The 25,288-nt window shown below is 55.8% G+C and overlaps 11 protein-coding genes across 11 annotated transcripts; 5 read left to right on the forward strand and 6 right to left on the reverse strand.

The window, feature by feature from the left end:
• Positions 1-1,030: 1,030 nt before the first annotated feature.
• Positions 1,031-2,217, forward strand: PG997_015154 (uncharacterized protein; the record flags this gene model as incomplete). The annotated part of the gene is made up of 3 exons (XM_066819468.1): positions 1,031-1,419; positions 1,499-2,035; positions 2,100-2,217. The coding sequence occupies 3 exons, from the start codon at positions 1,031-1,033 to the stop codon at positions 2,215-2,217; spliced, it is 1,044 nt and encodes a 347-aa protein (XP_066661656.1).
• A 1,203-nt stretch (positions 2,218-3,420) lies between these two features.
• PG997_015155 (uncharacterized protein) lies at positions 3,421-5,386 on the reverse strand (the record flags this gene model as incomplete). Its single annotated transcript, XM_066819469.1, has 4 exons — positions 3,421-4,272; positions 4,356-4,538; positions 4,615-5,001; positions 5,198-5,386. The coding sequence occupies 4 exons, from the start codon at positions 5,384-5,386 to the stop codon at positions 3,421-3,423; spliced, it is 1,611 nt and encodes a 536-aa protein (XP_066661657.1).
• A 1,321-nt stretch (positions 5,387-6,707) lies between these two features.
• On the forward strand, positions 6,708-7,967 carry PG997_015156 (uncharacterized protein; the record flags this gene model as incomplete). The annotated part of the gene is made up of 1 exon (XM_066819470.1): positions 6,708-7,967. The coding sequence occupies one exon, from the start codon at positions 6,708-6,710 to the stop codon at positions 7,965-7,967; it is 1,260 nt and encodes a 419-aa protein (XP_066661658.1).
• Positions 7,968-8,480: 513 nt separating this feature from the next.
• On the forward strand, positions 8,481-9,820 carry PG997_015157 (uncharacterized protein; the record flags this gene model as incomplete). The annotated part of the gene is made up of 2 exons (XM_066819471.1): positions 8,481-9,063; positions 9,123-9,820. 2 exons carry the CDS (start codon positions 8,481-8,483, stop codon positions 9,818-9,820), a joined length of 1,281 nt encoding a protein of 426 aa, XP_066661659.1.
• Positions 9,821-10,712: 892 nt separating this feature from the next.
• On the forward strand, positions 10,713-11,003 carry PG997_015158 (uncharacterized protein; the record flags this gene model as incomplete). The annotated part of the gene is made up of 1 exon (XM_066819472.1): positions 10,713-11,003. One exon carries the CDS (start codon positions 10,713-10,715, stop codon positions 11,001-11,003), a length of 291 nt encoding a protein of 96 aa, XP_066661660.1.
• A 630-nt stretch (positions 11,004-11,633) lies between these two features.
• Positions 11,634-13,447, reverse strand: PG997_015159 (uncharacterized protein; the record flags this gene model as incomplete). Its single annotated transcript, XM_066819473.1, has 7 exons — positions 11,634-12,236; positions 12,313-12,376; positions 12,480-12,612; positions 12,668-12,762; positions 12,819-12,967; positions 13,060-13,130; positions 13,192-13,447. 7 exons carry the CDS (start codon positions 13,445-13,447, stop codon positions 11,634-11,636), a joined length of 1,371 nt encoding a protein of 456 aa, XP_066661661.1.
• Positions 13,448-15,851: 2,404 nt separating this feature from the next.
• Positions 15,852-16,482, reverse strand: PG997_015160 (uncharacterized protein; the record flags this gene model as incomplete). The annotated part of the gene is made up of 3 exons (XM_066819474.1): positions 15,852-15,922; positions 16,063-16,181; positions 16,262-16,482. The coding sequence occupies 3 exons, from the start codon at positions 16,480-16,482 to the stop codon at positions 15,852-15,854; spliced, it is 411 nt and encodes a 136-aa protein (XP_066661662.1).
• Positions 16,483-17,619: 1,137 nt separating this feature from the next.
• PG997_015161 (uncharacterized protein) lies at positions 17,620-18,033 on the reverse strand (the record flags this gene model as incomplete). The annotated part of the gene is made up of 2 exons (XM_066819475.1): positions 17,620-17,690; positions 17,766-18,033. The coding sequence occupies 2 exons, from the start codon at positions 18,031-18,033 to the stop codon at positions 17,620-17,622; spliced, it is 339 nt and encodes a 112-aa protein (XP_066661663.1).
• A 392-nt stretch (positions 18,034-18,425) lies between these two features.
• On the reverse strand, positions 18,426-20,043 carry PG997_015162 (uncharacterized protein; the record flags this gene model as incomplete). Its single annotated transcript, XM_066819476.1, has 3 exons — positions 18,426-18,888; positions 19,000-19,468; positions 19,533-20,043. 3 exons carry the CDS (start codon positions 20,041-20,043, stop codon positions 18,426-18,428), a joined length of 1,443 nt encoding a protein of 480 aa, XP_066661664.1.
• A 1,031-nt stretch (positions 20,044-21,074) lies between these two features.
• PG997_015163 (high affinity copper protein) lies at positions 21,075-21,749 on the reverse strand (the record flags this gene model as incomplete). The annotated part of the gene is made up of 3 exons (XM_066819477.1): positions 21,075-21,359; positions 21,386-21,664; positions 21,702-21,749. The coding sequence occupies 3 exons, from the start codon at positions 21,747-21,749 to the stop codon at positions 21,075-21,077; spliced, it is 612 nt and encodes a 203-aa protein (XP_066661665.1).
• Positions 21,750-23,180: 1,431 nt separating this feature from the next.
• On the forward strand, positions 23,181-25,127 carry PG997_015164 (FAD-binding 8; the record flags this gene model as incomplete). The annotated part of the gene is made up of 1 exon (XM_066819478.1): positions 23,181-25,127. One exon carries the CDS (start codon positions 23,181-23,183, stop codon positions 25,125-25,127), a length of 1,947 nt encoding a protein of 648 aa, XP_066661666.1.
• Positions 25,128-25,288: the final 161 nt, after the last annotated feature.

Consider the following 25,288-nt stretch of genomic DNA (forward strand, 5'->3'; position numbering starts at 1 on the left):
GCCGAACACCGGGGCCCATTACCCAGGTAACTGTCTAGCACCGCAACACCGGCCATCCCAGCCTGCCTCGTGGGAAAAGACAGGGTCGCTAATACTACCAAATGCTATAGTCCCCTCAGAAAAGTACCGTTCCACTATACAAGAACAAAACCAACAAAAACCCAGAAATAGTATCTAGATGGGCGATATAGCGTGCGAAGATCTCGATGATCTGGCACATAGAAGCCACAGAATGCCACAAGAACTCAATTCGTAGCCACAATGTGTCAATTCGGGAGCAACGTGTCTGTCTCAGCCATTCACGATGAACCTGCAGCACGTGGTCAGCAAACTCGGACACCTCCGCTATTTGGGAAGTCCTTTTGTTCGTTTCTTTTTCGTCCTCAGGTTTGGTTTAGGAATTGTCTTGGGCGTTCCTGCCACATCCTGCCACCTACCTCATTCCCTCATCCACGGTTGGGATCACGCCAAAGCGTGGTCCTTTGCACGACGTTGCGCAGCAGCAACTTACTCACGCCGCTCGCTCGCATTCGCGTTACAAAATGCATGCATGTCGTAGCAGGGGTCCAATAAGAAAGTCGGCTGTCGGACAGGACCGGATTATTTAGTGATGACATGCAGCTCCCCTGTTGGCAATGTGGCGGTCCAGCCAGGGGCTTACGCGTGAGATTTTGTTACCCGCTTGCGAGCTATCCGAAAAAAGAGGGAGTGAGATGCACGCAGGGCCCTTCTTCTCGTTGGTTTCGCTGACTTCTTTACGACTCCACGCACACGCAATGGTAATTTTCACTGGGCTGAGTCGTCGAGGAGCCGACGTTGCCTGTGGCTAAGTCAAGTCAAGAGTAAGTCAAGTCAGAACTGTGAGTAACTCCCGTATGCCGTGATCAATGATATGATCCTTCCAGGAGAATTATTCCACAATTAGGACAACAACCACACCATTTTCCACCAACTTCGTTGTTGTTCACATCCAACGAAGAAAGATCGCAAAGAAGAGCCAACTACCCATCCATACCAAGACCAACCAGACATGTTCGCGCAGCCGACCATCCCCGAGTTCCCCTTGGGGCCAGCCTCGCTCCAGGGCCAGACAGCCATCATCACGGGCGCTACCTCGGGCATTGGCCAGGAGCTTGGCTTCCAGCTGCTGCGTCTGGGCCTCGGTCACCTGATCATCGGCGCACGCAGCCTGCAGCGCGGTGCGGCTTCCCGCCTGGCCCTGTTGGCTGACGAGAGGGTGCAAGCGCTGAATCAATCGGCCCATATCACCGTCCTCGAGCTCGACCTCACGCGATACGATAGCGTCGTCTCGTTTGCTCGTAAATTCCTGGACTTGCCCGAAAAGAGGCTCGACCTTCTTGTCCTGAATGCTGGCATCAACCTCGCCGAATATCAGCAGACCCCCGACGGCAATGAAGCGTGAGTGGTCGGCTCGTTATCAGCATTGCCGTTGCCAAGTGCCGTCTGGACACCATCACTGACAGTAATCCTGTTCTAGATGCATGCAGGTCAACTTGCTGTCCAACAGCTTCCTCAGCCTGATGCTTCTGCCGCTGATCCAGAAGACATCGGCGACGTACTATCAGTCCGTTGATGAAAGTGTTCAGCGGCCCACCATTACCTGGCTGGGCTCCATGGGCCATGCCTTCCACTCTCCAGACCTGGCCACCCTCCTGCCCAGCAACGTGAACATATTGGACTACTTCTCGGCCGTGGACACCTACTCGCGCTTCCGCCGGTACTCGGACACGAAACTGTTTGTGATCCTCTTTGTGCGTGAGCTCGCCGACCGCATCGTGAAGGATGATGCCGTGGTGATTGTGAACAATGTCTGCCCCGGCACGGTTGCGACGGGCGCCGACAACAACCTGCCGTTCTACGTGCGCATCCCCATGAACCTCAACCGGGCCGCCCGTGGACGCACTGTGGCCGATGGGGCCCGGGCGGTTATGTGGGCCGCGAGAGGTAATCTGCAGAAGCCCGAATCCGGGGATGGCTGGAACGGGGTCTACGTGGCTAACAGCAAGATCCAAGAGTAAGTTTGGTCGTATACTTCCTTATTTGGCAACCTTGTCAAGCTGATGTTTCTCGATCTTTAGCCCCGCACCGTTCGCAAACACGCCAGAGGGCCGTGAGTTCGCCAAGAAGCTCTGGGATGAGATTGTCAGCAAGGGACGACAACTGGACAGTGGCATGGGTGATGGTCTCGGCAGTTGAAGATATTATAGCCAAAGACATTTTCTTAATCTAAATATTGGACTAGTTTCATTAATCATGAGATTTACGTACGATATACTAGCCAAGTTACGATATTGTGTTAGACCTGTAAAACATTGCTGCTTGTAACACTAACAGCCTAGAACTAGACAGAATTTTCAACATACCAAGTGCTAGCAATACTTCACTGATTCATCGCTCTGTCTAGACTCGTCAGATTTCGCGATAACTTACGACTGAATATGCAGTCGTCGGTTGTCGTTGGTGATACTGGCCCCCGGATTCGGAGCCCAGCACACCGCGTCGGTACCAATATAGCCCGAACCCCTTGCCTCGACTAGACCCCTACCTCAACCCCTGCCCCCAAGATCCTGCATCCTGGACCCTGACTTGGACCGTAACCGGGTCCTGGCATCGCCCGTTACATTGCCCCTTGCGTCGTCCCATTGCACCGGTTCCTTCGGACCGTTCGGGGAGGACAAAGAACAATTTCATCGCACAATACCTCGAAGTGCGTGATCGCCAAGAAGAAAGAAAGAGCTTCGGGCTTACTCTTGTGGTGTTCTGTTGAACCGTTGGTACGTACGTGCATGTATGCATTTTGCGTATGCAGATGGTGCATGCCTACCCACCTGTGACGGGTGACGTTAATCCCGCATCGTACGTTACACGTAAGAATGGAAAAGTGTCCGGTCGTTCGGATCTCCGCCCAAGCCCGGAGCTACGCGAAAGGACATTATGGGGCTGGCTTGGCATGCAGCTTGGGCTGGGAACTATTTAAGCACGATGGACGTGGCTGTGGCTTGCTGACATGGGAATTTCCACTGCATGTAGTGGGACGGGAAGAAGAATCCCATGCTGACGTATGCGGAAAAGACAAATCGGATGCGAGACAAAAGTAAGCGCTGGCTCAGTTGGTCCGCAATTAGTGCCTGCTAAATTTACACGGACGCCAAAACGGCCACTAGACAGGGTGATTGCACGTGGCCTCATGGTATGGCCCAAGATAATGATTGCAAAGTTTTGGACAAACCTCACGATACCTTCAACAGGTAGACGATGACTCTTGGGAGAATGATCCAGTATTTATAGAGTTTCTCCCTTTGAGCATTGAGAACCAGCCTGGTTTGCATCCCTTTTTGACAACAATATATACAATTCTGGTGACAATATATCCGATATGTCAGAGTAACAACCCCCAGCTCAAACCGCTCTAGTCCTAGTACGCGGCGGCTTCTCCGTAGTCCGGCTCGAGTCCGAACTCTCCACGCTGGCGATGCCATGCTGCGTCTTGTGCTCCCGGTCCAGGCTGATCTGCTTGATGAAGAAGCTGCCGATCATGGCGACGCCGCTCAGCACGCACATGACCATCCAGACCGTCTTGAGCGCGTCCGCGTACGCCTGGACCAGCTCCGTCTTCTGCAGCCCCGCCGGCATCTCCTCCAGGAGGGGCACGAGCCCGCTCGCGTCGCGGCTGTACTCGTCGGCCATGTCGACGAGGGTGGTCGTCTTTTTCAGTTCGGCCTTCATCGCGTTCTGGAACACCACCCCGCAGATGGCCACCCCCAGGCACTGCCCCAGCATGCGCGCGAAGATAAACATGGAGATCGCAAAGGACAGGAGCTCGTCGCTTGCCGCCGCGGCCTGGTTGATGATGGCCAAACTGGAATACAGCAGGCCCAGCCCGAGCCCGACGACGATAGTTAAGAAAAACCACTGCGGCGCGCTCAGGCCGACGTCCAACAAAATCATGAGGCCCAGCCCCAGGGTGCTGATGACCCAGCCGATCCACGTGACCCAGCGGTACTCGCCACGCTTCGTAATAACAAACCCCGCGAGGATGGACATGGGCGCCACGGTGAAGGTCGCGGGGAACAGGGCCACGCCCGCCAGGATCGGGTTGTAGCCCTGCACGGCCTGGAAGTATAAAGGTAAAAAGTACAGGGCGCCGTAGACGATGGCCGCGTTGATCACCGTCGACCACAGGCTGTAGCCCATCTCGTAGTTGGCCAGCAGCAGCTCCACCCTGACGATGGGCTCCCGGGCCACGTAGCGCTCGTAGAAGCCGAAGCCAATGAGTGAGGCGATGCCCAGGATCAGGGGAACAGGGTCTGCCACGCGGTCCAGGCATACTGCACCCCGCCCCAGGTCAGGGGCAGGAGGAAGCAAGTGGCGGCGCCGACAAACAGGAAGCTTCCGAACCAGTCAAACTTCTTGAGCTTCGGTATGATGGAGCCGGCCGGTCTTGCTAGGCGCAGGCAAAAGGGGATCGTAGCCAGGGCGATGGCGGCGAACGGGACATTGATCCAGAAGAGCCAGCGCTTTTCTCGGGTACTAGGGTCAGTACAGACCGTGATCATAGAAGACGAAGAGTAAAAGATAGTTAGTAGAACTCACCCAGCTAACTTTGAAAGCCAACGATCCACCGATGACGGGACCCGTGACACTTCCCAGGGCCCAAATTCCACCGATGATACCAAAGTACTTTCCGCGGTCTCTCATCGGTACCAAGTCTGTGACGATGATATCGTTCAGCAGGATGATGCCACCTCCACCAATGCCCTGGACAGCTCTGCCGACAAAAATCAAGAGGAAGGACTGGGCGACGGCAGCCAGGATGAGACCGACGAGGAACAGGAAAGTGCAGACGAGCAGAACCCCCATGCGGCCCACTATGTCGGAGAGGGCGCCCATGGGAGCCTGCAGCACGGCCGACGCCAGCAGGAAGGCGGTGCCGGTCCAGAAGGCCTCGAGGGAGCTTCCGCGAAGTTCGTGAGACATGAGCTAGATTGTGAGAGTGTTAGAAAAGTACGCGTGTCCGTTTGGATGGGGCTTCCCCCCTCTCCCCCTGTTACCCTCCCCAGCCCCTCAACAACTTCTAGTACGGGCCCATCTCTGTCTTGGGACCGACAGGGGGAAGCGGGAGATAGTATCACCCGAGTGGTAGATGGCAAGTGCAGCATGTCGGTGTGAAACTCACCGGTAAGGCCACCGATACCGAGGTGCTGTCGAGCGATACCATCATGGCAAGGATCAACACGGGCGTCAAGGCGATCCAGAACTTGACGCCTGGTCTGAATGCGGGCGGTGCCTCGGTGATATTGGTCATAGATTGGTTGTTTCCTTCCATGCTAGGCCCCATCATGGCCATTGGTCGTTCTCCTGCCATTCTGCTTCTGAGTGCTGAGCAGTATGATGCGTGGTCGTTGGTGTATACTCTCTTTCTTGGCCCTTCTCGTCGTCACTTCGATTCGACCGCGTGTTGAGCTTGCAGAATCGAAACTTTCATAATGCGCAAGTTACACTAATATAACGAACAAGCTCCAAAGGAAGGAATCATACACAATGCCTGAGGCTCGCACTCGCAACTCTGCTGAGTAGTCTCTCTCTCTTTCCATGTGTGTAGTCGGGAATCCTTTTGGTCAGATTCCTCTTCCCAAGCCGCGGTCCGTTGCGTCTTTCCTGGTTCTTGGCGATGAAGATACGGAGATGTGGCTGGAGAGGTCGACGTAATCCAACTGAGCTTGGTAAAACAATTGTCGTGGAATATGGGAAGTTGCGCCTTCCAAAAGGTGAGATTCGAGAAACCAGGCCCGATTACCAATCTGAGACCCGTCGGACTGCAGATACGATCCGAAGGCCCGATCCGCGAGGTTGCACGTTTTGAAGCAGCTCTTTCGTACCTCGGCTAGATTGAAGCTACATTCACGAAAGCTGTGTGGTATTAAAGATGTGTTCGGAGATATCTATAGAATTCGGCATATTGGGAGGTCCAAGTTCGGGCCCGGAGTATCTGACCGCCTGCTTTTCCGGGTTTTCCTTACGAGAGATGCAGCGTGCCGCTGTCAGAGAGTGACGACAAGACCAGTTTCGGCTTGGCTGACGCGCGGAAGCACGCAAGGGAGAACGCCCAATCAACAGCACAGCCACTTCGAATTATTAACACAATGAGGCAACACGCCGGCAGATCACTGCAGAAACCCTCCCATCCCGAGGCAAGCGATAGAACCAAATCTCCCTTTTCCATTGCATTTCCAATCGGGTGTCGGCGGGTGAGGCGCTATACAGGGGTTTCTGCAACGGGACCGGCCCAATACGATCTAGCTGGTTTGTCACCAAATACTCCATATGGTGGGTGTGCTGATGCAGGGCAACCCCAGATCTACTTTACCCTGCCCCATCTCCGGGCTATCTCTCAGTCCGCCGCAGACGTCATCCTATACGTGGTGGGCATTGGGCATTGATATTGCGACATCGTGTTGCTTCGCATGACGTATGTTTAACCATGCCATCGTGCGTATCCCTTTTGGGGCTCATCGCGCGCCGCAATCACACAAAAGTGCGGCCAAGAATTTGCTTAAAGTCGTTGAAGGATCCGCATCTTCATCAAGTGAACTACCAACATCACTTCCAACTCAATAGATAAATATCCACTCTGTACATACCTTATCACATACATACATACATATAGATCTTCCAAGAAGTAGACAATGCCACAACCCCTCAACATCGCCATCATCGGCGCCGGCCCGGCGGGCTGCACCCTAGCCCACCTGCTCCGTCGGAACCTACCCGAAGGATCTGCCAAGCTCGAAGTCTTTGAGCGCGAGACGGCCCTCCACGACCGGGACCAAGGCGGCACCCTCGACCTGCACGACGAGACGGGCCTGGCCGCCCTGCGCGCCGCGGGCCTGATCGACACGCCCGAGTTTGATGCGGTGGCCCGCCGCGACGGCGACGCCATTGTGCTATGCGACAAGCAGATGCGCCGCTGGCTCGACATCGCCAGCACCGCTGACGGCGGCTGGTTCGCGCAGGGCAAGCCCGAGATCGACCGCCTCGCGCTGCGGAAACTCCTGTTAGAATCTCTGCCCAAGGAGATGATCACGTGGGGGAAGCAGATCGTGAAGGTCGTCAACTCCCCGCACGACGCAACGTCGGTCCTGCACTTTCGCGACGGCTCGACCTCGTCGACGCGCTACGATCTGGTAGTGGGCGCCGACGGGACGTACAGCGTCGTGCGCCCCCTCCTGACGCCGCTCCAGCCCTTCTTCAGCGGCGTAGGCGGGTGGAACATGCTGTGCAAGCAGTCGGAGGCGAGGCGGCCGCTGCTGACCAAGATGGTGAACCGCGGGAGCTTGTTCGCGTACTCGGACGGCAAGGTCCTCATGGGCCAGCAGCTCGGCTCGGGCGACTTGTACATCAGCATGTGGGGCGTCAAGCCCGAGGCCTGGATGGACCCGGCCGTGGCGGGCTACGACGTGGCGGACCCGAAGCAGGTGAAGGCGGCGCTGCTCGAGGAGTTCTCGTCCTGGGCGCCCGAGCTGCGGGAGCTCATCGCCTCCTTCGACGAGGCCCGGGTCTGGCCCCGGAGTCTCGTCATGCTGCCGACGGGTATCCAGTGGGACTCGCGACCGGGGGTCACCGTGCTCGGCGACGCGGCGCACGTCATGTGCCCCTTCGCGGGTCTCGGCGTCAACGCGGCCATGGGGGACGCCATGGGCCTGGCGGACGAGATCGCGGTCGCGGTCAAGCAAGGCGCTAGCACGGCCGCGGAGCTGGGGCCGTGCCTGGGCAGGTACGAGGCGGGTATGTTTGAGCGGGCGCACGCGGCGCAGCGGTTCACCGCGGATATCATGAAGCTCATGCTGTTTACTCCCGGGGCGCCGTGCGCGGTGATTGAGGATTACATTCTGCGCGTCACGGCGGACGATATGGGGGCGAATCTCGCGTCGGCTTGGGGGTTTTGATTGCGATTTACTATTTCTTTTTAAGCTGTTCTTTGTCGGGAGCAAGGCCGCGATCGAGGGACGCCGCTGCGGAAACTCAGTGTGTCGTGATTAAAAAGGCTATTCTTATTTCTATTCGTAGTATATACTTATTTCATGTTTAAAACTCTTCTGAAGGCATTGCAAGTCGCTTTCGTGAAATTCAGCTGTCAGTTGGGTCGCTGCATGTACCAGGCCATGAGGGATGATAGTACATTCGAAACTTCACCACGCCTATTGAGGGTCAGGGGTCTCTGGAAAGCCGGGCCGGGACCAATGGAAAGTTGGAGACTGTCCCGAGTCCTTGGGTCGTTTGCCGCGCGGTACTGTAACATGCCATCCCATACTATTCTGTCGTCACTCATCACCATGACCCCGCTCTAGAGGGTGTCACCAGCACTCTCCAACTCACAATCTCACCCATGACTCTGCTGTTTCTCAAGCCTGCACTTGTACTGTGATACTGTTTGCAAACACCACCAGTCCTCACTCGCGATGGAGAGTCTTCCCTTGGAGCTTGTTCAGCGTATCTTCGCCTACCTCGATCTTGCCTCTGTACGAGATGCAGCGCTCTTGTGCCGGACTTTTTTCGACGCCTTCACAAGCGCCGAGGTTCTTATAACGAGCGAAATTCTGTTACGACAGATAGATCCAAGTGTGTTACCGGAGGCCATCTTGGTCCAAAAATCGTGGCAACTGGGCAAGTCTTCTGTCGACCAAGCAATCAAGTTCGCCCAGGATCACCTCAGCAGCAGGCCACCGGCTCCAACCCAGTGGAGGCTCGTCGATGCTTTGCCATTGGAACGGTTCCATCGCTACGTGGACTACTTTGCGCATTGGTCTGCAGCTGAAGCCCTCGACAAGCAGCCCCGCCTCCTTGCCCTGGGGGAGCCGAGTCACACAGAACTCCTTCGCTTCCAGCGGGCGTTCTACCGTTTTCAGCTTTACTGTAACATGGTAGGGCCTGAACCTGCGGGGCAGTCACAATACCGTGAAATGTTCTTTGGGTATTTTGCTATTTGGGGGAATGAGCAGCTTGCGTGCGTCAACGATTATCTCATGAGAATGGTTGCTGAGCGTAAGCCAACTTTCAAACTACGAAACGTCTATTAGATGTAGCTAACGACGCATGGGCAGCTTTCAACTGTCTTGTGGACCACGACGTAACCTGGAGATGCATGCGAATACCCTACATCAACTGCCACTATTCCAGCTATGGTCAGTATCTCATCTCCGAGGGCCTGGAGAAGCTGTATCAAGTCTCCAGGGCTTCATCCTACAAGGAATGGCATGGTATACTGAGCAAGGGAGAGGACAGGTGGGAGGAGCCTCTCTTCTCCGACGCCTTTCTTGGGAACGGACTGGAAAGAGGAGCCAATGTGTTTCCGTTGTATCTCGAGGCTTTGGCGGACCTTGACGAAGAGGATAAGCACGAGGTTGTGGGTTCGCCATTCTACGAGGAGCCTGATCGAGGGCCAGCATCCATGTGGGAATGGGTTCATAAAGGCCGACTGCCAGGCGCGCTGGTCGGGGAGTCCCGGATGAGGCAACACCGGCAGTGGGCTTATACGTTCTGGGACTGCTCGCGGCTCGAAAGGGCAGGCCTCCTGACGGATCCCAGCATCTCTGGCTTGGGATCACACACGGAGCTGGGCTTGGAGAAGTACGATCTGCCGGAGCGACAGGCCAACCTCGCGATATCCCAAGCAACTAGGGCCAGGATCTGGGAGTCTGGCGGCACGGGGGTGGTGGAGTGCCACGGATCAGACAAAGGTTGTCTGGCCAAAGCAAAATCGAACTTCAACGCGTATCGTTCAGCCCCGATCTCTTGCTGATGCCAAGAGATTCCTGCTGCGCTTCAAGAATGAAAAGTGCTGAGCTGAAGGCAGAAAGGGAATGACTACGATGTGTACATCAAGAGACGTTGCTGTTGTGCAGGGCCGACTTCTTATACTTGACAGACGAATACAGCCATGACAATCGCCCTTGGTAATGCATACAGAATGCATTTCTTTCATTCATGTTGAGGAGTGATCGAATTCAGTTTACAGGTTGGCTAGATGTGCCTGGCAGAGGTACTCCGTAATGGGGGCGGGGTTGCTGACGGGGGCTTAACAAAACAGGGTTTGGGTGGCCGCTGCGTCCCCCACTACCAGTGCTCTTTGGGCCTGCACTACATCCAGGTTTGCGCACCCCTTATCAAGGACAGCAGCCAACATGGGCTGTCACATGCAACAAACCAAGGCCACCAAACCGGATGTGCAACCACCCCTCCCCAACATTTGGAACCCGGCGGCCTAGCTGGGTTTTTACCTGGGGAGTGTCCCGTCACCTTTCCCCTCCCTATCAGACCGCCTGATCCTGTCGCCCGTGGCCCGACAAGTGGTGGGGCAGAGATACATCATTGACCGACCTTGATTGACGAGCGAGCAAGAAACATTAGGTATGTAAAAGCATCCCGACACTCTATTTCGACGACATGTGGTGACACGTCAGTGGGTATCCGTTCGCTTTCTTTTCTTGCATCGCATTCGCTACTACTCACGCTCGCTTTCCGTTCTATCGCACGCCTAGTGGAGGCTGCAAGCAAACTTCCATCTCGCATCAAACGTTCGAACAGGAGGGCAGCGCGCGCAGCCCACACCAGAACCGGGATCCACCTGCCAGGTATCCATCCATCACCCATCAGAGTCCGAATAACAAACAACTCACGATCCGGGGCCGACTATGGGAGGCGTGGTCATGAACGGCCCGTATCACGGCAGGACCCTGTCGGGCGTGGACCAGGGTGCCGCCTCAGCGTCTTCCTCATCAGCCGCGACAATAGCGACCAAGCTCTCGGCCGCCAAGTTCGTGCTCGCCATCTCGGAATATGGCGTCGCTACTGCAGGCACTACCCCTGCTAGGAGCAGCAGCCGCAGCAAGCTCGTGCTCTCCAACAAGTTGGCCATCTCCGACATGAGCACCATGACCTTGGCCAGCCTGCGCGAGCGGCTTCTCATCTACGCGAGGGTGTGAGTTCATTTTATCAACGACAACTTCTCGGAGAGATAGTACCATGGTAGACCGGCCATACTGATCATTTGGCGGCTTAGACCTTTGTACCCCTCCAAGCACATCTTCTGCACGGCGACTGGTGTCGAGGTGGCGGATGAGTCCATTACCGTGGCCGACTATCTGCAACTTGAGGTAAGGTGGTCCTTTCTCATCATCTCCCATCATTATGGGCACCACTGGTTCAAAGGCCCGTGTGTATATATCATGTCTGACCTACCCAGTCCCGGACCGTGGAGAGGAAGGCTGGTCTGCCAGCTATATCAGTATACTATAAGACACATCGCCCGGAGGGGAAGCAGGCCGGGGTCCGCTTCGTTTAGCCATAAGGACGGGGCCGCACTTACAGGGAGTTTCACCGGCAGTATGTCAAGAAGGAAAGAATATCATTGAATTGTTGTCATCATGGCGTTTGGTGGGTTGTTTATGATCAGATTGGACTATATACTTACTTACAGGAGTTGGGCTTCATCACTGGAGATCGATGGGAGTTATTAATGAGCGGAACCAGCTTTTGATGATGTTGGAGAATGGCATCACTAATTTAGAGGAAGGGCAAGAAGAAGGCCGAGGAAATGATTAATCTTAACACCATTACAATGTCGAAGAGTAATAGGAACGCCGTTCCCAGCCCTCCTCCACCTCGACGGTGATCTCGTGCATCACGTAAATCGACGCGTCCGACTGGCTGGATCTTCGGCTCTTCCTGCCACTCCGGGTAGACAACGACCTGGCGGCCCCAATCTCCACCGTGTGCCCATTATTATTATGCCCCTGTCCATGGCCCTGGCCCTGGCCGTAGTATCCCCCGCCGGGCTGCGACTGCGACGAGTGCCTGTTGTTCTTCGTCGGGGTACTCGTGGTGGTGTTCGTTTTCGTGGTATTGCTGCTCAGGCGACGGCTACTCGGCTCGTAATGCCTCCTCACCCCGGGTGTGGCGGGAACGTCATCGGCGTCTTCTCGTTTTCGCTCAGCGGCAGCGGCGCCAGCTTGAGGCTCTCCATGGAGAGGTACGCGAGCGGCAGGCCCTGGACGGACCCGTGGTCGTCGCGGAGCATCGACTTGAGGCCTCGCGGCTTCCACTCGGGCGTGGGCGTGCGCGTGAACAGCTGCGACCGCAGGGTCGAGAAGAGCTTGGGGAAGCACTGCGCGGCCAGCGGCTTGAGGGTCGGCAGGCAGGCGCAGATAATGCCGGAGCTGATTTCGGCTAGGGAGCAGAGCTGTCGTGGGTGTTGGCATGGTTTGCAAACGAAGATAAAAAGGGAAGGCTTACGTTGGAATCGGCGATGTCCCAGGTGATGTCGGGGGACACTTTGAGATACTGCAGTCGAAGCAGGCTGATCAAGGTCGTACTAGAACCATGACACGCCGAGTCAGTATACTCTTTCCTTCCTAAATTGCTTGTATGATGTTTCGAGGGGCAATAGATTGGTAACTTACACTAAGCCTAGGCAGAAGACAATCGAGAGGACCGCCTTTTGGGCCGGGGGAAGGTGCAGACCCCTTATCAGGGGCAGTGGCAGGATAACGATCATGATGTCTGTCGCGATATTGCCGGCGGCGCTGATGTATACTACGTAGCTCTGTCAGTTTCATTGGTATTCCTCGTTTAAGGGTTGTGAACTTACACCCGGGGATGGACGGCACGCAGACGGTGTTGGGCGTGGGAGCCCAGAAGCCGGAGATTGGTTGGCATTGGAACACAACAATGACCATTTGGGACCTGTGTATCTCTTCGTCAGCGCGAGTATCTTGTAGTTGTTTGCAGGTTGTACATACGTGCACCAGAGTCCTATCACGCAGCTGACAATGATCAGGTTTCGCCGCGTCGACCCTCCCCCGGTCATGATGCGATAGTACTGCGCCAGGAATGCGAGTTTTATAGTCATCAGGGCGGCGTTGTATACGACCAGTGAGGAATAAAACATCTGGATTCAGGTTAGTGAATAAGGTATCATAAGAACAAGACATTGCATATGCCCTGCTGTATGAATCAGAGCTTGGGTGGGAGGGCGCATACCTTCATGAACGTCGTGAACTCGTCCTTCTCGGTCATGAATCCAACATGGCGGCCGAGGTTAAAATCTGTCACTGTAACACGGGTCAGTGTTATCTCTTGAGATGCCGGACTGTGCCCCCGCCAGGAACTCACTGCAACAACATATGACGCCATGTCCAATGACAAGTCCCAATGAGAGTAGAACCAGCCAGTCGTCGAGCCCGGTCGTGCGCAATATCATGACGCGGGTCCAGAACCGGGCCGCCACGCTCGCGGTCGCGAGGGCCATCAAGAAGACCGAGACGCCGATGACGGTCGGCACCTTGGACTCGGGGTCGAAGAAGTTCCGCTTCTGGTCGGTCGTGTTGATGTAGGGGTCATCCAGCAGGAGGTTGTCCTTTTCGGCCATGATTGATATGTGCGCAAATATTATTTTCTTCTGACTTGTTCCTGACTGGACCACAGGATGCTTTTGGTGGCAGCAGTCCTAACAAGAAGGGGGAGCGAGAGTTCGCCGCGCCGCTTGGCTTATTATTGGGTATTTATGTATGCGCCCTTACATTCTTGTCTTCTCTCTCCCTCGGATGTTCGAAGGAAGAACGGTTCCCAAGAAGTGGCAGGAGTCTTGGATAGGCTTGACGTCCCTAAAATCCGGGCCCCATGGTTCATGTTCCCGCCCTCCCGCTTGATGCAAAAGGGGAAGTTCTAGGTGGCTCTCTTGACGGCCGGCCATCTTTTGACACGCCGATCATATCGCATTGCCGACGGCCATAGTAAGGCCAGGGGGTTCGGATGCGCGCAGTCGGGTTTCTCATTGGTCCGATGTATAGCTGGGCTGGTTACAAAAGGAGACACTGCCTCTTACTATAGCCCGGTTGGTCATCTCATGTCTAGACTGGTCTATCTGGCTGATGAAATGATCTCCTTTGGACTGCTCGGTATGATCTTCAGCTCCACCGACCAGAGCTTTTGTTGAACTTTACTCCGATAGGTCCCTCGCTTGCGGCACGAGCAAAGCATTCAACCTAGTGCACGTATACGATATATACGACTAGGCGCCATGTCAAAGTTTCGCCTAATCGTTCTGAAAAGTCGTGCCACGACATAACAAGTCTAGAGACGCAGACGGCAGATGGAATTTGCGGGATAATTACATCACTTTTCACTCCCGGAGAAGGATAACGACTCAGAGTTCCCGGAGCCTCTTCCGTACGATGTGTCGGCCAAGGGATGATCTGCCTCGGAACTATGGCCTAGATCAGATGAAGTAAGATTCTTTGGGCAGGGTTAGCTGGTGAGGCTGAACTTCGGACCACGCTGAAATCCGATTTGCCTCACTGAAACCACTGCAGCGCACGGTCTGACTCGGGGATTCTCGAATTCAGATGGCTTCTTGACTCTCTAGTCGTTCCGAGCACCCACAAGCCGAGTCTCGACGGAGCACTAGCTTTGGCTGGTTGTGGCAATGATATGCACAGTTGTTACCTTCTGGCCTTCTAGAAAGGCTTCGCAGCCCAGCCCGAGTCTCCTTTTCTCTTGTTACTGATTAAGGATTCAGTGTAAATATTCCTTACGCTACGTCACACAGAACCTCTGCCCTGAACTGTGACGTAGTTGTCTGATCTAGGGAGACACTAGCCTTGATGGACTGGACTTGAAAGGAAATGGCGTGCCGGATGTGAAAAATGTCAGACTCAAAACGGACAATTTTATCCGGGGAAAGACTGTCCACTTGCCGAATAACTCTCATGAGCGGTTGCTTCTCCGAGTTTCATGATTTGAAAAGTCACGGGAGGAGCCCCTCTTTACTCGGTGTACCTACAGAGAACATGCCACACGAGATCTATCATCTCTTTGTGGCAGTGTACTTTCTCGAGCTCCCCTCTTCCCCATGGCCCCTGGTGCCTGATACCGATGGGGGATGCGGGCCGAAATCATGTAATAGTCTGTCTGATATTGCAAACCACATTTTGACTTTCGGGTAGGTCTCCCAAAAGACGGCAGTAAGTGAGCCGGACTTTGCTCTTCTGTGTCCGAATGGATCCGGGAGGGTGCACTTCACACTGCCGTTCTCTCCGTTGCCCTCCTTTGGGTATAGGTAAGAAAGTCGCAACAAGGTTCAAGCTTTCCTCCGGCTTTGTCAGCCATTACAGTGTCCATTCGAAGCTCCGGGGGAGCGTGTGATTACCGAGCAGTGGGCCGATCTGAGGTCTCGACCTTTTCATTTCCAATGAAGATGGAGCGAAGTAATCCAATGTCGCACTCTTCCCAGTCGTTCAGAAACAGCTGCGCCGGGGAGTCAACGCAACTCAGCCCAAAACGAACAAATGGCAATAATCGTCCATACTCATCTGCTATAAGGCTGCATGTAGATACGATGGATAGCCGGATACCCTTAACGCGCCAGGATACATCACAGGAACTAGCAATCCTGGGCCTTGTAGCGGCCTATATAAGACTGTGTTATGCTTGTTTCACGCGATCCCTGAAGTCGAAATGGGAATACGCCACTTGTGATACAAGCTTGAAATAAGGGAGACCAATACCCGCCCTCGGTCCCCGCATGGTGCAACTTGGTCAGTCGTGATGACATGAACAACAATCAGCTGATTCGCAATTCCATGATGAGTCTTTAGGGAATTGGCCATAATCCATTGCCGCTACGGACGTCTGTCGTTTACCAACTCAGCCGTGACAGCTTGCCTTTCAAGACATCATCAAGACCAACTGGGTTTCCAGGTTTCCTACTGCTCTGGTCTAGAATCCCACTGTTGGTAGTCAATGTTCTAATTGAAGACGGCCCTTCCTTGCCCTTAACAGTCGATGACAGCCCCAATGGCGTTGCCACATTGGAGGCGGCCATTCGAGTTTGAAACAAACGTGTCTGTCGGCCAAGAAGGGTCATTAGCTTGGTATCTTGGGGCTTTCATGTTCCTTCATCTCGCATGTTTTGCCTTGCTGTCTGTCTAGGGTCTTTCTGCTCATGTGAAGATGCCAGAAAGGTAGGTCTTGGAACAGACTTACTCATATCAATCACCGCCGTCGGCCAGTTGTTGCCCCCGGCGTTGCAGTCGCAGTGGAGCAAGGCCGGGTCATCCAGGAACAAGCCCGAGTTCGTCTTGCCGTTGGAGCAGTTCCGGCAGCTGTAGAAGTATCCGTCTCTAAGTTTACAGCCATGTCAATAGCACGCATTACAAAATGAAAGCGGAGGGCCGAGGCTTACCCGGGACTCTCGAGCTGGCCGAAAGAGTTGGTCACGCAGCCGTTCAGGTCCAGGCTCGAGCACACCAGCTCGCCCGAGACGGCGTGGCAGGCGCCCGTCATGGTGCGGCCGATGACCTTGACAGTACCCATCTCGCACGAGGCGCCGAAGTTTTCGGCGGCGGCTGGCGAGGAAGAAAACACCAGGCCGACGACGGCAAGTGACACAGAGAATACTCTCATTGTCGTCGTGGGTCGCTTTGGGCGGTGATTGATCTAGGAATAAGGCTTCAAACGTCGTGAGACAGGTGGCAAATCTTTATACCAAAATTGAAAGGAGTCAGTTAGATGGAGTAGTTGCTCTTCTCTTCACCCAACTTGAAGAGCGAGTCGAAATCACTCGTCGGCTCATGTTGAGTACTTATCTATGTTGAGCCGGCCGGGCTCAACAGGAATCGTCCCGGGTCATCTCCTGATTGCTCCTTATCTCGCATGGCTCCTGGATAAGGTCGCATTGGGTACGCAGAGCTAGCGTTGCCAGCATTTCGCAGACGAGACCGGCCTGTTCCTATTCAATCCCCGGACGCCGCCAGCCCGTCGTGGGCCGATGCTCGTTATCGGACGAGCGCCCGTAGTGTAGATGTGGAATGTGGTGGTGATGAAGCAAGGAAAGGGGAAGGCCAAGAACATCGTGATAAGGGGCGACCAGAAAGATTGGGTAAGTAGGGAGACGCCTATTTAGGCTATGCGTACACGACATTGATGCTAAAAATACCCCTCTAGGTCCCTGGCGATCTCGAGCCCAGATCAGATAGCTGGCCGGATAAAGAGGCGACAAGGTGCCGAGTCGCCGGATAGGGTTGCTGGTGTAATATGGGTTAGGTTACATTGCGCAAATCGATTGGCGACCTCGACTGGGCGGTCGCTGAAAGAAGCAACCGGCATGGGGGTTTGGAGATATATTTTTATTGATTTCATGTCTCATTGCATCTCGGCTAGCTGAGGCTTCGTCGGTGGGTGGTCGCCTAACGACCGTGCCATGTGGTTTCTTGCAATAACGCTTCTTCCGGTACACTCCAGTACCACGGGGTATCTGTTCAAGCTCGCCGATTCTAGATCTGCTTATCGCATATCGTACTGCATCTTCTGTCTTTCGCAAAAATTTCGAATAATGCCGACGGCCAAAAGCCTCTGCTGACTGTGTGCAAAAAGAGACTGGCCTGTCCATTCCATCTTGCCTCTTACTCTGGACAGCAATTTTCGGGCCGATAGAGTCGAATATGTGGTCGCCATGGGGCCAGCATACATGATCGCATGCCGCGCAACGTAACGCCGGTCGCTTCGCTCTCTGTATCGTATGGAATATCGGTCAAGGTTCGCTCAAGAGATGGTCTCGGCGTCCATCTCCATCTGCTCCTTGAGCTCTTTCGAGTCGGTCGTCTCAGCCGCATCTGTCGCAGAATATCCAAGTTAGCAGCTGTGTCTTTTGTTCCTCAAGTTGTGCGCGGGGCTTCAAATAGGCCTACCCTTCATCTCGACCTCGCCCTCGGCCTCCATCTTGCGCTTGAGGGCGTGGGCGCGGGCCTTGTCGAGCTTGCGCTGCTTCTTGGCGCTGAGGGCGCGGTTGGGCCCGCTCGTGGGCAGGATGCCCTCGCGGGCGCCGCGGCGGGCGTCGCTCTTGAGGATCCGGGTCTGGCCGGCGGCGGAGGACTTTTGGGCCTTCTTCTTGGCCGAGGCGCGCATGGCGGCCTGGCGGTTCTTGGAGGGGCCGTTGGGGTTCTTGACGGAAGGCATGGTGGGCGAGTCACGTCGTCGTTCTTGGGGTTCGTGGTGTTGAATTGGAAGTCGAGAACTGTAGCGAAAAGTTCTAGGATGCTGGGCTGTAGGCGATGGACGACAGTGGGATGGCTCGAAAATAAAATTTTAGTGGGGTCGATTGCCGTGCTTATCAGTTTGGGCCTAGACTCCCCCAGCCGCCAAGCAAAGTCCACTGAGAGCCCACCCTAGTCTCAATCAGACAGGCCTAAATTTAGGAGGGGCCGCCCTGAAGAGATCCCCGCTGAACCGCCTGTAGGTGTTCAGCAACAACAGTGAAGGAATCTTACTTTCAAGCTGCACTTGTAGAATAATCGGGCTGAATATGTGAACTGATATCTCATACGCTACTCTGAAACCGGCAAACAACACTACACACATGGACAAGCCGGGAAGTCGTCCACCATCTTGTTCTTCCACCCGGGGAAATAGGGGTGCTGCTCCAGCGTCCCAACATCCCAATCCGCCGGCACCAGCCCGTCCTCGACCTGCTTCTTCGCCCACCTGTCCAGATGCTCCGCCGCGATCTTCTCGACGTGCCGCTCCATCTTGTACCCGATCAGGTCGCGCGGCCCCTGCGTGACGACTTGGTGCAGCAGCGCGGGCACGTAGGGCTCCGACTTGAGGTCCGTGAGCTTGTTGAAGACGGCCTTGAAGTTGAAGATGACGGCGCCCGAGACGGGCAGGCGACGGAGGGTCTGCCAGTCGCACCGCAGCTGCAGGTCGTCGATCGTGCAGGCCGACTCGTTGTCCGCGAAGGCGCTGCGCGGGGGTCCCGTTGGGCGCGAAGAAGGCTTCCCAGTCCTCGATGCCCCAGGAGCCGCGCTGGACGGGCTGGTCGACGGGGAGCTTGGTGAACCATCTTTTCAGTTGGCGTTAGCTTCGTTTTGGTCATGCATAGAGGTGGAAAAGTTCCAAGTCAGGGAATGGGCTCTGCTAGCTTACCTGTCGACGGAAAACGCCATCTTCTCTTCCCACTGCGGCACGTTGTCGTGGATGGCGCGGAGCACCTTGTTCTTGTGCAGCCCAATGTTCCACCCGACGGAACTACAAATCATGGCGCTTCTCAAGTAATACAGTCCGTCCTTCTCGTTGCGGCACATGACGGCGTAGTCCTCGGGCACGTTCCTAAACAAGACCTCGAGCGGGTGCAGCGCCGCGATGTCCGTCGTGGTCTTCAGGAGCTGGTTTCGTAGGATTGTGTTGCCCTTCTCGAGCTGGAAGTAGTGCGGGTACTTGTGGCACAGGAACTGCAGCACCATCTCCATGAGCTCGCGGCTCGCCAGCTCCGACCCGGGCGTCCAGAACATGATCTTCTCGCCGTGTTCTTTGAGGAGTTCTTGGCGCTGCGCCATGCGCCGGAAGTAGTTGCTCTCCAGCTCGAGCCAGTAGTCGGGCTCCATCTTCATGACCGCTTTGGTAAGTTAGCATATGCTGATTTATTATGCATGATGAATTGCGATTAGAAGTCAGCTTACCCATAGTCTGGTGGTAAGTCCATCGGAATGGTCTGAATGGGCGGAACGCGGCCTTTGTGATATCAAAAGAAGGGCATGGCTTGGGGTACGGCACGCCCGCCAACACCGAGTAATCCGGGAAGGCGCCGAGAGCCTTGATTTCTTGGGTCGAGATGCCCGTCGGGGTGTACTGGTCGGGCTTGTCGAGGTCCTGCGCATGCGAGGTGGGGAGCTGCTTACTCCTCAGCTCCGATGTCTCAATAGTAGATTCCTTCTTCTTGGCCAGCTTGGACGACGGCAGGAGCTGGGCCAGGGCGGCGCGGCGTGACGGCGGGAAGACGACAGAGCTGGGGTACGGTTCTTTCGTCGAGTAGGAAGTCTTGCCGCCGTAGGTCGGGGTCGGCGGCGGCGATGATGGCGATAAGCTCAGGCGCCTGCGCTTGAGGAGTGTGAGGCCCAGGCCTACCAGGACGGCGATGAGGACGCCGATGCTCAGGGTCGGGTAGGGGCCAGCTACGTGGTATAAATCCATCTTTCAAACGTGAAGTGATGCAAAAAAGACCAGACGAACAACCAGCGACAGAGGGTGAAGCTCAAATATAAGGTTTACTGTACTAACATCGCTAGGAAAAGGGAGAATCATCAGTGGGCAATCATTTATACTTCATCATCGTCTTATCTCCCTGCGTCCTCTTGATATCTCCGAATCAGGGCGTATCTATTCTTCGCCATGTCGCACCCCGACGTTGGGCAAAGCCAGCCAGCCAGCCACCCCGCAATGCATCCCGCTATCTGGGCTGATTTCCCCCAGCATTAGATCCAGTGACGTTGGTCCTGAACACGGCGCGCACAAGAGCGATGCAGACGGTATATCTTAGCGGCCGCAGTGGATGATGGCCTTAGAGGGCGGGATGAGGTTGCCGGATGTGGTAATAAATGCCCCCTCCCCCAGCGCTGCTCCGGCTCCTGGGAGCGATCTGCGGGGTTAAGATAAGGCAAACTCGACTACCGCATCTAGTCCTTGAAGACTGGGAGATAAGACGCGTGTAGCATCCCCTATGAATCGATTTAAATATAGGTGATCAAGGTCCAGCTTATCGCAAACGGGCGCCGTGGCTGGAGGCTCAACTGTCTAGCGTAGAACAAATGGACCAGAAGGTCAACCAGAGGCCGGGTTTATCTCGACAACGGCCTTCTGCCACAGATGATAATCACGTGCAAAACTTGCAGTGATAAAAACATCAACCCAAATGCGCCGAGCCCTGCGCGGGCGACCTGAAAGAATGTTGATGGTTCAAAAAGTATCATTTGAAAGTCTGCTCCTCTAGTGCTTCTCAACACTCCTCGCTGTTTCCCTCGCTGCGAGACGACAAAAGTCCACCTCGAAGTAAAATCAACCAAATCCCCAACGCCATGCTGTCGTAAGCTCGTCATCGCTTATCGGTATATAAATGAGCCGGCTTCCAATAAACCAAAACTGAAAAAAAAACAAAAAAAAACATGTGATGCCCTCAACAAGATATGCACCTGTCGCTATGGTGCTGCTTGTTCGCAGCAAACTGCTTATCCGCAGCAGACAGTCGGGTCCTCAATGCCGTCCACCTTGGCGGCGGCGCCGTCCTCGCCATCGATGACGACCTTATACACCATCCAGTCGCACAGGAACTTGCCGATGCCGGCGCCGATGATGATGGAGATGATGATGTACCCGTTGAAGTACATGGCGAGCAGCATGACAATGTACGCCAGCCCGAACGTGACGGCGTGGATGACGGAGCGCGTCAGCTGCTGCAGCGGCGACGCGCGGAACGTGATAATCTGCGGCCGGTTCGGCGTCGCCTCTTCCGGCTCGGGGGCGCGCCGCAGCACGAGACGGGCTCGACGGTCTTGTCCTTGGACGCGGCCAGGCGCTGCGCCGCGACGTGGCGCTTGAACTGCCGCAGGATCAGGGCGTCGTACTCCTTGCCGGCGCGGCGCAGGCACTCGAGGATCACCACCATCAGGACCACGCCGATGCACGTCGCGGCGAAGGCGCCCTCGCTCGGGATGTGCCAAGACGACGTCAGGAAGCAGGCGTCGACGGTGTTCCAATTCCATAACATCTGTAGTTTTCCCGTCTTGTCAGCTTGGCTGCTACTGTTGCTGCTGCTACGCTGTGTCGCCTTAACGGGCGCGCGGAGGGGTACGTACCGATATTTTGCAGGCGGTGTCGCCGCCGTGGTCCATGTTCATGTCCATTGTGACCGATTTCTGATTTGCCGCGCTTTTTGACGTAGAATTGATTCGCCGCGAGGACCGTCAGACTCGCGAGTCGGTTAATTAATGAGAATCTCGGCGACGCAGGCGATGCGACTTCTTTGCTTTCCCAATTAACCGGATGGTCGAAGCGAGATGCGGGCAGTCTCCTGTTTCTGATTCCTTGACTTGGATTCAATCAGAGGTTATGATGTCTTCCCAATGTATCGATAATGGAAGCGAAGAACGGAGTGGAAGTCTCCAATTGATGATGACAATGTTCAATCCGACAGCCGAAGTAACTTTTGGTAATGGCCGAAACGTCGACGGGGGAAATGAAGGGCGTTAGTGCCTACTTATTACTTCAAGTCACTTACTCCTCAACCCTCACTCATCAGTCGGTCAATACCAGGACCAGGACCCAGAACATTGGAACCTAGCCCAAGTAGATCATGTATTTTCCCGACTCGGTGAATAGCAACGGTTTTCTTCCAGCGGCCTGGGATCGTTACTTACTTTCTGCTGGTAAATGACTACGACTGTAACGAGGGCGGCCCTGAAACGGCGGCGAAGGTTATCGGACGGAGACTCGCTGTAAATTGCAAACATGCGCGGGAAACTTGCTCGCCAAGACGGCGCTATGAGCGTCGCAGTGGGGAACAGAAATGTGCTCAATCCTTCTCGACTTGCTGCATCCGGCATAGCGACAGCAGCAGGGCTCCAGTTGCAGGCAAAAGTCTCCGCCGGCACGATGGCACCCTGACACGGGAGGCGACAGTGGATGCTTCCATTCCCGACAAGCCCATTTGTTTTCCGAGGGCGCTTGGCATCTGTCCTTTTTGAGCTCGTTTTCTCGAAACACTCGGGCACTCCCTCGCCCAATCGCCCGACTCGGAACTCCTCTGTACGGACCAAGGACTGCAAAGACGGGGGGCCTTGGTAAGTGCTGGGTAAGGGGATCCGTGATCAATTGAGCAAGTTTCTGTGTCTGGGGCCAGGTTCCCGGCCACATTATATCCTTGGCCCCGTCTTGGTCTACTTGGTCAACACGAGGGGTCTCTTGCCTCCTGTGAGCACGTTATGAAGAAACCTTCTCACCATCGGCATGCCTGCTCCATCGGGCGTTGCGGTCAGGGTCGCCCTCTACGCACCGGGCGAAACAAGTCCCTCCCCCGTCGGATGGCGAACCCACGGCCATGGATGGATCCCAAGCAAGATGCAACGATGCCATTTAAGTATATCGGGTGCCGCCCGCCTGGTAGCTACCCTACATACTAATACCCAGATCTCTTAATGTCCCCCTTCCTCGATCTGATCTGATCATCCTCATGCGTATGCGAGTCACCCGTCAGCCCATCTGACCTCGTCCGTTGATTGCATTATTTCACGGGGAAGCTAAGTCAGGAGTCTTCTTCTGTTACATCCCCCTCCACCATGGCCGACACGGCGCCTCTCCTCGGCCGCCACATCCAGAACCTGAGCGAAGCCACGGCCTTCGAGAAGCACTGGGGCTACCCGGACCGCGCCCTGCCCTGTACCAACGATGCCGGCTCCTGCGCCTACCTCGACCTCGTCTACCATGGCCACGATGTAAGCATACTCTACTCGGGCATCCTGTGGGCCGTCGTCGGCGGCATCCTCCTCCTATGGGCCTTTGGCCGGAAACTCTGGCCCTCGCGGCGCGCCGACGAGGTGCTGGTGGTGGATAGCGAGCGGTTCATCGCCACCTCCATGACCCGGGGCTCGCGCGTCAAGCGCACCGTCGCCTCCCTCGTTCGTTCCTACCTGCTGCCGGACTCGGTGCGCTCCATCTTCGGCCGCACCACCCGGCTCCAGGTTCTCATCCTGGCCGTCTGCGCCGGCTACCTGCTCATCTTCTCGCTCGTCGGCCTCGTCTACGAGACCTGGATCACCCCCGTCAAGAAGATGCCCGGCGTCTACAACACCCGCTCCAGCCTCGGCCCCTGGTCGGACCGCATCGGCATCCTCGCCTACGCCCTCACGCCCTTCTCCATCATGCTCTCGAGCCGCGAGTCCGTCCTGAGCCTCCTGACCGGCGTCCCCTACCAGAGCTTCAACTTCCTGCACCGCTGGCTCGGCTACATCATCTGCATCCAGGGCCTGCTCCACACCATCTCATGGACCGTCATCGAGGCCTACATGTACCAGCCCCAGCCGTCGGTGGCGGTCGAGTGGATCGCCCAGACCTACATGATCTGGGGCTGCGTCGCCATCATTCTGTTGCTGCTCATCTTCGTCCTGAGCCTGCCGCCCGTCATCCGCCTGACCGGCTACGAGTTCTTCCGCAAGGCCCACTACGTCCTCGCCATGGTCTACATCGGCGCCTGCTACGCGCACTGGGACAAGCTCTCGTGCTTCATGATCCCGGCCCTCGTCCTCTGGTTCCTCGACCGCGCCGTGCGCCTGATCCGAACCGGCCTGGCCCACTACCAGATCCTGCCCGACGGCAAGACCGGCTTCAAGGCTGCCCAGGCCACCATGACGCACTTCCCCGATTCCGAGCACGGCGATATCCTCCGCCTCGACTTCGCGCACTCCCAGGAGGCCTGGAAGATCGGCCAGCACTTTTATCTCTGCTTCCCCGAGTGCAGCATCTGGCAGTCTCACCCATTCACGCCCCTGAACCTGCCCGAGCTCAAGGACGGCGTCGTCGAGCACTCGTACATCGTGCGCGCCAAGAAGGGCGAGACCAAGAAGCTGGCCGACCGGGCTGCCGCGAAACTGGCCGAGAACACCAAGGCTACCACTCCCGTCATCATGTCCGGATCGTACGGCGAGTCCATTGCCGATAACCTGACGCCCGAAGTCAACGTTCTCTGCGTCGCTGGCGGCACCGGCATCACCTATGTGCTTCCCGTGCTGCTCAACCTGATCGCGCAACCGGGATCCAAAAACCGCAAGATCGAGCTCATCTGGGCCATCCGCAAGAAGTCGGACATGCAGTGGGTGCAGAAGGAGCTCGACACCATCCACCGCGCGAGCCGGACCCACGGTGTCGCCGTGCACATCTTTGTCACTCGCGAGTCCAGCAGCCCCACGCCGTCAGTACACGACGAGAAGAACAAGAACAACAACAATTCTTCGGCCGTAAAGGAAGTCGGCGGATCTTCCTCCTCGACAGCCTCGTCGGCGTCGGTCAAGTCCCTGGAGGTGCGGAAGCTGGGCGGCAGCGAGAACTTCGACACGCACCCGGACCTGAAGAAGATGGTCAACACGTTCGTCGAGAACACGGTCCGCGGGTCCACGACGGTGTTCGCGAGCGGGCCGGGGAGCATGGTCAGCGATCTGCGGTCGATCGTGGCGGCCTGCAACTCGGGCGCGCGGGTGTGGAGGGGGAGGAACGGTACGATGTTGGGTTGACGTGTGATGACCGATTAGAGTGGTGATTGATTGGAAGAAAAGAAGTGGCTCACTGCCGCGCCTGTTTTTGATATTGCGAATGATACCATTTTTGTTTATTTTATGATAATTACGAATTTTACTTCTGAACTTGGTTTCTCACTTTCTTGCTCTCCCTGTCG

This window comes from Apiospora hydei (assembly GCF_038363865.1).
Source record: "Apiospora hydei strain CBS 114990 chromosome Unknown utg000010l_segment0_segment0, whole genome shotgun sequence".
Taxonomy (NCBI): Eukaryota; Fungi; Ascomycota; class Sordariomycetes; order Amphisphaeriales; family Apiosporaceae; genus Apiospora; species Apiospora hydei.